Below are 11,417 nucleotides of genomic sequence, written 5' to 3'. Positions count from 1 at the left end.
GTGGATTAATGGGTCCACGTCGTTGGCTGTGGTATACCGTTATAGCCTACGGTTGGGCAGCAGCAGTGGAACAAGTACTCTTTTTGCCAGGTGCTTGAAAGGCGCCTGGACTACATTTGGTACCACCTCTAGTAGCGGCCGTGTAGTGGACACATTTTCATGATTGGCTGCCTCGTCTCTAGGCTGCCTCTAAGCCAATGGGAGTTTTGTTCAAGTACTGTAAGCCTTGCCGAGCCACGAGGCCCATAGGGCAGGAGCCTATCTCCTGTTTCTGTAGCGTGCATGCAGCTTTATGTACAAGTACACCCCCTGGACGTGACGCTAAGTACGTCGCAGGTACTTACCCCCAATCCAACCCCAATGGGAGACTTACCCATAAGTCTGAACGGCATAAAACACATGTACTCTGTAAGCTGCAACATGAAGCCGTGTGCTGAGGCACACAACCTGAATATACTGTAGATGATCATAAACGAGAGATTTATGCACCTGGCAGTCATGTCATTGTTTTGTTATGTAAACGACTCAATACCACAATAGTAGAATTACAAGCAACATTTGCGTTATTCCAGAATTTTACTTCAAAATGTACGTACAGTATTCATTATGCAAGATGTTTCACAAATTATCTTTCCAAATTAGTCCAAAAACCAAAATGCAGTTCAACAGCTCACAACAATTCAACAGCTCACAACGCATCACGATGCTGACGTGTTGTGACCTCGGAGATCAGGTCTTTTTTAACAGTAAGTATCGAATAATGGAAATAGTCATGTAGGTAAAATTCCCTCAAAATGTTTACCTAAATCCAGTATATTTAGTAAACTGGACATCCTCCCCACCAAAGATTGCCGATGTACAAGCTTACAACCAACGTTTCCCTCAGAATAGTGACGCTATAATAGTATAGGGTTCAAGTTACACAGAACTACAGAACTTAATTAAATGTACTTAGTTACTTTCCTCCACTGCCGGATGCCATCAGTGAACCAGGGCCCCGTGATGGATTTGTGGTTCTTGGCTGTGGTATTGGGTGCACACAGAACATTACCTTTTTATTCCCCCTTTCTACATCACTAGTAGTACTTGATCAAAAATGAAATTATCCCTTTGCGGCACAACGTGGCAGACTACTTCTTTCTCATAAAACACCGCTTAGGTCATTTCCCTGCCTCGCGCGGCACGTTTCCATCACGCGAACATCTGCCGAGAGGAAAGGGTATTCTGTATTCAACAGGTGACTGACTCATATGCCACGGTGAATTGCGATGACGTCGATGTGGAGATGTTTAATGGTTCTATTAATTCACTCAAATTGTTCCGTTGCTCTATAATGACATTTTGAGACGAACAAGATTATCATTCCATCATTCAGAACTCGAAAGTAATCCGATATAAATCCTTCTGGTCCATGCGGTGCCATTTAAGATCGAAAAACAGAACACTATTATATCGTAAAAAACAAAGGAGAATTTGAAACTGCACGCCTGCACAACCTTTAACATAACAGCGAAGAAAGCCTGTGTATAGGCCACTGACGGCAATCAAAGTGTAAATGGAGAATCAAAGGCAAAGAGCTGTGTTTAGCATTTTCTAGGCTCCGGTAAATGTTGAAAAACATACAGTCACTTAGTCAACAATCAAATCCTTCAGCAGATGCCAAAACCCCATCCCGATAATTGGTTATGCTCATCATCCTGAGCAAAAGTAAAGGGCAAATAGGCAATGAGTAGATAAGAGAGACAGAGAGAGAGAGAGAAGTATTTTCATAATGATAATAGCATTTCTGAAAGACAGGTAAGAAAAAGTCAAATAACACGTCTGCAGTATATTCAACGGTCCCCAAGGGCATCCAATTAGACAAAAACAAAGCTGAGCACATTTTGAGGTGACACTTTGTGACACTGGGCAACCTAGAATTTCGTGTGGGGAAAGAAATGGGAATATATTAAGAGATGGCAGGAAACAAACAGTCAATTAATATAATTGGGCCCCTTACACAGCCAGGTGTGAGCTCCCCACACCATAGCATCTAATCTGTTCCTTCCATGACCATAATATATAAACTGTATCTAAATGAAATGTCAAGTTTTGCTGTAAATATGAATAGAAATGACTGTACAACCAGAACCAAGTCAACTCAATATTTTGCTAACCAACAGTGCAGAGGGGCGTCACTCCAAATTTGGTGACGTCTGTGTTCCCCCGCCCCTCTAGGCTACTCCAGAACAGTCTGCAGTCAGCCACTGCCAGCTTTTTTACTAATCTTTCAACAACCACAGAATACTTGACTAAAAAAAGTCTACTTTCACCGGGGGAGAAAAGTGTGTTTCTGCGATGTTCCGTTCTTTAGTTGTAGACATTTTCTTTGGGTAATGTATAATGGGTAACAGTATATAGGTTGCAATATGTTTCAAATTTAATGTAACAGAATATATTTTTAAAGTAAGCTATATACCAAACCTGCAAATGGACAGATGATAAATGCTCCCCCCCCCCCCCCCCCCCCATTTTCATTATTTTAATTTTTTATGGGTCAGACAATGAATGATACAAAATGGGGAAAACCCCTGAGTTCATTAAATGAACAGCAGGACACATCTGTCAAGTCTAATCAAACTTTTGGAACTGAACACATGGAAAAATATCACATGCTGTCTGTTAATAACCATAGAAATATTTTGCGTGTGCGTGTGTGTGTGTTATTGTTTCGATGTTTACACACGGTCACTTGAGTTTCGTGACCCGTAAAAGTTTAGACCACTAAATTGGTTTGTGGGCCTATATCGTATATCACATAAATAAATCATTGCTTCATCCCCAAAATACTTTTGGCATATACAGCATGTGATTGTGTATAAACCATAGTCCCCTGATGTTCCAAATAGCACAGAGGTTATTATACAGCATGTGATTGTGTATAAACCATAGTCCCCTGATGTTCCAAAGAGCACAGAGGTTCAGGTCTCCCAACTTCAAGACATCTCACTAAATCAGTGGTTCCCAAAGGTTTTCAGCTCGAGACCCAAAAGATACATTTGGTGTCTCACTTAAGCCACATTTAATAGTGAAATAGCCGATCTACAAGCTCACAACGCATCACACTGCAACAAATTGTGTGCTTGTAGATCTGCTATTTTCACGGTTAGTTAAATGTTTTGTGAATCACTTATATTTCAGTTGAAAGAGGTTTGAAATTATTTTGAAAATATCAGATTTTTCAAGTAGGCTTATACATATGCAGGGGTGCACAACTGCACATAACTCTTTTTGGCTATAGTTCTCAGAGGAGGCCCTGGAGATGTTGCGGGGGGGGGGGGGGGGGGGGCAACAACAACATTACTCTAGCATGAGAATGCACATGAACTCTGCAGCCATATAGCCTACTGGGGCACTACGACATACAATTAACTACTCACCTAATGCTGAGGAGGTTCCATGTTTAATTCCAAAGTGTGTTTGCACATTGTTTAAGTGACAGATGCATGAGTTTCATATTGTAAATATATGGACTTTAGCTAAAAGCTTGCGTTTAATCTTCTTGTTTGCTTGGTTAGACTAGCACTCCGAACGGCTTGTCATGGCAGCTAGGTTCCAACCGAAATGGACTTCCTCTTCCTCTTCAAAATAAGAGCTCCTTGCAATGATTAGTGAACACTAGTTTTATTACTAATTTATTTTAATAATGTATTGACAAATTGTCAATATATTATTATTTAGTCTTAGTTTTAGCCCTGGGGGCTTGTGGTTAAGCATTAAGGCATTAAATAAGACACAGAGCATTAGGAGAGTGCAAAATATATTGTTAAATGACATTTAAATATATGATAATAAAAATCCTGCCTACTGATCGCTTCAGCAGTTTGTCAAATTATCTCTGCACGCATGCTCTCTCTCTCGCAGTTTTCTGGTGGTGCAAAAATAACACTGCTTCTTCACATGTAGTTCTAAGTCTGGGTTCAGAAAGCAGACATGTCCCTGATGACCTGAGAAGTCTGGATTGTTCATTATGTATCACAAGATCAGACATGCGTAACAGTAGTATTTTGAAATCAATTCTCTAACAGACAGGGGGCCAGTGAAAAGATCTGAGAACTGTAGTGATATAATCCACTTTCAAGCAGCATGCAGTGTTCTGAGTCAACGCACTGCAGCTGTCCGATCGATCTTTTTCATCAGGGAGCCCGTTAAAGACACTATTACAGTAGTGGAGTCTACTGAAGATGAATGCGTGGACAGACATGTTTTTCTAAATTCTGCACAGACACAAGTGACAAGTCCTTTAATCCTCGATATATATTCTTGGGTTGATCGTTGTGTGGTTGTTGAAATTCAGGTCTGCAAGTCCGTGACTGCATGCACCGATATGTCTAGCTTGTTCGGGCTGTAGTTTTTAACGATAGCAACTGGCTCTATGCACACACAATAACTCTTTCTTCTTCCGGGACCTTTCCCTACTTCCTTCACAGGTGTTACCAATAAATGGTAAATTGTGGATTTTTATAGCGCTTTACAGAGATTGTGCATTACAGTCGCCCATTCACACACCGATGCTGGAGGAAACCATGCAAGGCACCAACCTGCACATCGGGAGAAATTAGGGCATCAGACACTTCAACATTAACTCTGGCTCATTCGTACACCCTTTGGGAGTTAAATTAACAGGAAGGGTTTTACAGTGTGCCAGCCATGTTCCAGCCATCAGGTTCGAGTCGGTTCTTGTGAGGATGGCACGCTGTGTGTTTAATTATCTCCGTCAACAGGCCGTCTGTGATATCTGCTGCGTACGGAACAGATGCTTCTGTTGACTCCAGACAGTTGATGTGATGCCTGCCCAGATCAATATAATAGTCAACATGTGGTCATGATACCCGATGGAGATTGAGAGGAGGGCAGCGTCGTTTAATAGGAGATTGATAACGTGCCAAAGGAGAGATGGAACCCTATCAATCAAAACCTTGGGTTCCTAAATTGCCTGTCATTGCCTCGGCCCCGACGAGGCAGATGAGTGTGCTCTGGGTTCTGGTCCCAGTTGATTCCCAGTTTCAGACTGTCCAGTATGACATATGGATGTCTTTAACATCTGGCCTCAGATCAGTCATCATGCTGTCTGTCCCGCTTGGTTACTGGTATTGTTCCACTGCACCTCTGAGAAGCTGGCCGTGGATCAGATGGAATCACACACACACACACACACACACACACACACACACACACACACACACACACACACACACACACACACACACACACACACACACACACACACACACACACACACACACACACACACACACACACACACACACACACACACACACACACACACACACACACACACACACACACACACACACAGGGAACGTTCTGGGATTCCACACAATGACTTTGGGAATATGATGATTCAGCACAAAAGCTTTTTTTCCCCCCATCGTTTTCTTTGGCTTCGTTCTTGATAACTAATCAACTTGAACAAATACATTGTTTTGTCTTTAGTTATCTTTCTTCTGTCATGAAAACAATGAATGTGCTTTAATGTGAGGCTCAAGCATGATTGAAGCATGATGAGTGATCTTGAACCAGGACATATACTTCCAACCGCACCAGCACAACTTTATAATTTACAAAGAGCTAGTTCTTTTTTTGAGGGGCGCTAGCTCTATGCCCAGCTTTGTGTGTTTGTGTGTACCCCATAGCGATGATTTGATTGGCTGAGCAATGTGTGTACCCCATGATTTGATTGGCTGAGCAATGTGTGTACCCCTGAGCCACAGGAGGTGAGGACAGAAAAGTGAGGACGCCAATTGTGATTGGGCGGAATGTGATGATGTATGATGATGTATAAGAGTGCCCCTCACTTCACACAAGTGTGATTTTTGAGGGGCACTAGCCCCTCCTATGCCCAGCTTTGACTGTTTGTGTGAACACAAACAATGATTTGATTGGCTGATCACCCCATAGTGATGATTTGATTGGCTGAGCAAAGTAAATATTGAGGATATTGAGGGCAGAAAAGTGAAGGCGCCATAAGTGATTGGCCGGAATGACATTTGTGATGATTTGATTGGCTGAGCACGGAATGTGATGTATGATGATGTATGATGACAAGAGTGCCCCTCACTTCACACAAGTGTGATTTTTGAGGGCCTCCTATGTCCAGCTTTTGGTGTATGTGCTAACACAAACTTTGTTCTACACAAACATTAAATGCCATTGACAATGAATGGACAATTTTGAGTGTTCGCGTAAACGCAAACATTGCGAAACACAAACATTGATGACGAAGGTGAGGACGCCAATGCTGATTGGCCAGAACGAGATGATGTATGATGATGTACGATGATAAGATCGCCCCTCACTTCACACAGGTGTTTTACATGCACACAGTTAACGGGTCGGTAACTGGTCTATTTGGATACCATTATACGCTCTCAGAGTTAGGTAACTGGTCCATTTGGATACCATTATACACTCTCAGAGTTACAGTAGGTAACTGGTCCATTTGGATACCATTATACGCTCTCAGAGTTAGGTAACTGGTCTATTTGGATACCATTATACACAGTCAGAGTTAGGTAATTGGTCCATTTGGATACCATTGTACACTCTCAGAGTTAGGTACAGTAACTGGTCTATTTGGATACCATTATACACTCGGAGTTAGGTAACTGGTCTATTTGGATACCATTAAACACTCTCAAAGTTAGGTAACTGGTCTATTTGGATACCATTGTACACTCAGAGTTATCGCAAACGGTCACCTGTTTGACCGTCAGCTCGCCTGGTCTGCATGTCGAAGTGTGCTCGAGCAAGACACTTAACCGGAATAGCTCACCATGTGCGCTAATATTTCCCACCTGCTGAGGGAAAGTAGAATATTTCCCTTCCCCTGGGACCAGAAAATACTCTCCCCTTAACACTGAGGATTTTACTGTCCTCTAAAAACCCATCCTTACAGCCGTACTCAGGGTTCGAATTGTACCAAAAAACAAATTGTGTGAATCTCGGGATCCACATAGAAATAACGTGGCTCCAGTGTGACCATGCAGCCTGTGACATTAGTAATCTATGACGTCAGTGATTTACTGTATGACATATGATTCCAAATTTGGGAAATCTTTCAGCACGATCACAGTCACATTAATGAACGAATGACAGACACTCACTGAAACACACACACACACACACACACACAGACAGCAGACCCTTTCATAGATGGCTAGCCTCCGGCAGAGCTATGACGTGGGTTACATTTTCTTAACCACTTACACACTATATACTTCATGGTACAACAAATAATGAAAATATGTATATAAAGTATCCACAACACGTCACATCACAAATTGTGAATTTAATTAATATATAGAAAATGAGGTCAACCCAGTGGCGTTGCAAGTGCTGCTGTCTAGCTGATCACTGCCACTGATGCACCGTTTTACAAGGTTACTATGGCTGACCAACAGAATAACATCACATTTCTAGAAAGCAATGCGTCGGTTGGCCGTAGCTTCTCTCCGCATTCCGGGATGAACGTGGACAGAATCTACATGGACTATAACGCCACCACGCCGCTGGATCCAGAGGTGATCCAGGCCGTCACTGAAGCCCTGCAGAAAGCGTGGGGAAACCCCAGCAGTGACCATGTCGCAGGAGTCAAGGCCAAAGACATCATCGATCAGTCCCGGGAGAATGTAGCGAGGATGGTCGGGGGGAAATCGGAAGACATCATCTTCACTTCGGGCGGAACCGAGGCCAATAACCTGGTGTTCCACACCGCCGTGGAGCACTACAGACGAAGCCGCGAGGCGGCGGAACAGACCGGAGGACGGAGACGGCGGCAGCCTCACATCATCATCTCCAACGTGGAACATGACTCGGTCGATCTGACGGCCCGACAGCTGGCGAGAGGCGGCAGGGTGGACGTGACCCGCGTGCCTGTTAACAAGGCAACGGGCCGGGTGGAGGTGGAGGACGTTGTGGCTGCCGTGCGTCCCTCCACCTGTTTAGTCTCCGTCATGCTGGCCAACAACGAGACGGGAGTCTGCATGCCGGTTCGAGACATCTGCCGGAGGATAAAGGCTCTGAACGGTCGACGTCCGTGTCTCAGAATCCTCCTTCACACCGACGCCGCCCAGGCTCTAGGCAAGATCCAGGTGGACGCCCGCGACCTGGAAGTAGACTACCTTACCATCGCGGGACACAAGTTCTACGCACCAAGGGTCGGCGCCCTGTACGTGAGCAGCCCCGGAACCAAAACGCCGGTGTACCCGATGCTGTTCGGAGGAGGGCAAGAGAGGAACTTGAGACCAGGTACCGAAAACACACCGATGATCGCCGGTTTGGGAAAGGCCGCGGAGCTGGTGACCGCCAATCTGTCGCGGTACGAGAGTCAGATGCGAAGCACCAGACTTTACCTGGAAGAGCGGCTGAGGGCCGTTCTGGGAGAGGACAGGGTCCGCTTTAACGGCCATTTCCCCGGCTCCGACACGCTCCCCAACACGTGCAACGTGTCCATCCTGGGCCCGCGATTACACGGCCGGAAGGTACTGTCCCATTGCACGAGGCTGCTGGCCAGCGTCGGCGCCGCCTGCCATTCGCACGGTGACGGAGACACTAGACATTCCCACATTCTGCTGAGCTGCGGCGTCCCCCCGGGCGTGGCTGCCAACGCCCTTCGACTGAGCTTGGGACGGGACACCACGCACGCAGATGTGGACGCAGTGGTGGAAGACCTGAGGGACGCGGTTCAGCTGTTGGAACAAACACACTGACTGATGCAAGCTATGGACAGTGCCTTATACAGTATAGTAAACTGCTTTTCATTGATTTATAATGTTAATTTAATTTAATAATGTTAATTTAATTTAATAAAGTTAGTGAATTGAGCATGAATGTATGTACTGTATGCACTTTCCTGGAGAATGCCGACATTGAAGAATGGACAACCTTGAAATGTATGGATGCATGGATTGACTGATGGTGATGGATCGACAGACGGACGGATGGCTTGCTTTACTGTGCTGAAAGACCATGTTGCTGGCTTGTTAAAAAGGTACAGGGCCAGCCGGCATATATGCAGTTGATAATAGCGCGCGCGCGCACGCACACACGCACACGCACACGCACGCGCACGCGCACGCACACACACACACACACACACACACACACACACACACACACACACACACACACACACACACACACACACACACACACACACACACACACACCTCTTTCTCCCCCCCTCTCTCTCCAGCACACACTCACTCACTCACCCCTTTACGTCCAATCGGTGGATGTGATCACGCAATGCAAAAATCCTCCACAAAGTCAATCCATTTGGCGACTGCTGTTGAAAGTTTCTGGCTTGTAGAATTGTCCAGCTGTCTCCTCAACAAACTATCCAGCGTGTTAAGCGAGCAGGGGGCGTAGACTTCTCTTCATCGGCTGTGTGCTGCAGCAATATATCCGACAAGTGGTATTTTAAACTAGATGTAATCAACTCCGGTGGTAGCGACAGTAGATTACTTTTGTCTGTCGAGAACCACCTGGAAGGGCTTTGAAGCTGAACTTGCCATTCAAAAAGTGTCTTTCTTATCCATTTTTGGCTCACGGGGGCTTGTTGATGTGTCCAGTGCATCGTTTCCTCAAACTACGGTGTGCACCAAGGGTCAAAATTCACCGTGCGTTGATCTCGCGCCAAAAACATTACCGTTGAAAGGAATTTGACTTTGACACGTTTTTATCACGTTAACTTTGACAGCCTTACTTTAATCATTTCAAATGAAGATGTCAGCTCTCACACCCTCCTAGACAGATGGAACTAGCCCAAGCAGGGTTGAGGCACTTATAGAGTAAATTGGCATCAAACTCTGTCATTTCCTGGCACTAGACTGATGGAACTAGCCCAAGCAAGGTTATAATAAAGTAAATTGGCATGTGGTCAAGAAGAGGAGCAGATATGTTTCCCATCTTAGGGGCTCTTCTATGGTTTCTGCAGGGGAAGGAAGAAGCTAATTGCAGGCGATCAAGAAGTTTGATACTATGTTATACCTGAATGTTCACAAGATTCATCCTGAACACTTACTGTGACTGTGACAGGCATCTCAAATGAGAATTATCAGCCTGGTCAAATTATTCAAATTTCAGTGGTGGACAGTCATTGTAAGTAGGCTACACGAGTACTGTACAGTCCAATGCATATGACTTTTACGTCATATGGCAGCCAAGTCCATGGACTTTAATGTTTGTTTAGGGCAGTAAATGATGACGTAAGACATCATGCAATATAAATACTATACAGTGGGCATGCCTCACTTCACATGAGTGCTGACCCTAGAAACACCCCTGATATTTACATTAACAAGAATGCAAGCTTTAACTTGTTTTTTTGGCCATCCTTTTTATTCTCTGCCAATGTGTGCATGCATGCATAGCTGCATGCAATTTGGTAGTTTTGCTAGGAATGGACTCACTTGAGTCTCCTACTGAGTCTTCTACTGGCTGATGACCCAGTCATATTATTGGCTCAGGAATGCGGCAAAAAATAATCCATGAATTCAAGCCTTCATGGGGTGTGTAATTGATAGAAAATAACTCTTTTAACGTACATTGTTAATGACATTGTTCTAAATTGTGATATTAAAACTCTCATTCTAACATTCTCATTCATTGGCATTCTACTCCACCACCTCTCAGCACAGCCATGCAGCAGGCCTGACATTCAGCACCTTACTAATGCACTCCGTAACAGAGGTCAGCTGACTGTCGTGGGCGATCACATTGGAGCAGTACTAGCTTAAAGGCAGACACATCGGTAACCTGATGGCCCCAGAGTGGCCTTTCAAAGCACTCGGCTCTACATCGCTCCAACCGTGTGTGCGTGCGTGCGAACTGTGAACAATGTCCCTCTCACTGTGAGTTTTATAGCCAATATCTCAATATGAAAGGCACACATGCAGGCCAGGGGTCAGTACGGAATGGTCAGGCTAATGGCCAAGCCGAGCGTTTGGGTGAATGTCTGTGGTAATCAAACACGTCTCCCGGCCTGGTATAAAGTACCACCTTCATTGCTGCTCGCTCACTGCAAAGAGTGGGTAGAGGAGGTGCCGTCTGGAAACTATGATGTTGCAGTTTTGCCCTGTGTATAGCAACCCAACCCACCCAGTCTACTTGTCCAAGTTTACCTGAACAAGACAAGGAATATCCCACAGGTCTTTACCTGACCCCCTCCATTTTTTCCATCTTCAAAAAAAATCACTAGACAATATCGGTCTACAAGCTCACAGAGCCTCGCGTTGCTGTGAGCTTGTAGGTTGAGTATTTTTGCCTAATGTTCACCCCAGAACAGGGGCACAAGGGTTCACGTAGTTAACCCCTGTGTGCTCATCTGAGCCATCTGAGCAGCCATCTGCTGG

General features: G+C 44.8%; 1 protein-coding gene across 1 annotated transcript; it reads left to right on the top strand.

Annotated features, from left to right (window-relative positions):
* Positions 1 to 7,526: 7,526 nt before the first annotated feature.
* LOC310878891 (selenocysteine lyase-like) lies at positions 7,527 to 8,771 on the top strand (the record flags this gene model as incomplete). The annotated part of the gene is made up of 1 exon (XM_083793308.1): positions 7,527 to 8,771. One exon carries the CDS (start codon positions 7,527 to 7,529, stop codon positions 8,769 to 8,771), a length of 1,245 nt encoding a protein of 414 aa, XP_083649434.1.
* Between the last annotated feature and the right edge of the window lie 2,646 nt (positions 8,772 to 11,417).

The sequence above is a fragment of the Protomyctophum parallelum genome (genome assembly GCF_964188405.1).
Source record: "Protomyctophum parallelum genome assembly, chromosome: 21".
Lineage (NCBI taxonomy): Eukaryota > Metazoa > Chordata > Actinopteri > Myctophiformes > Myctophidae > Protomyctophum > Protomyctophum parallelum.
This window is presented reverse-complemented; position numbering and strand designations above follow the sequence as displayed.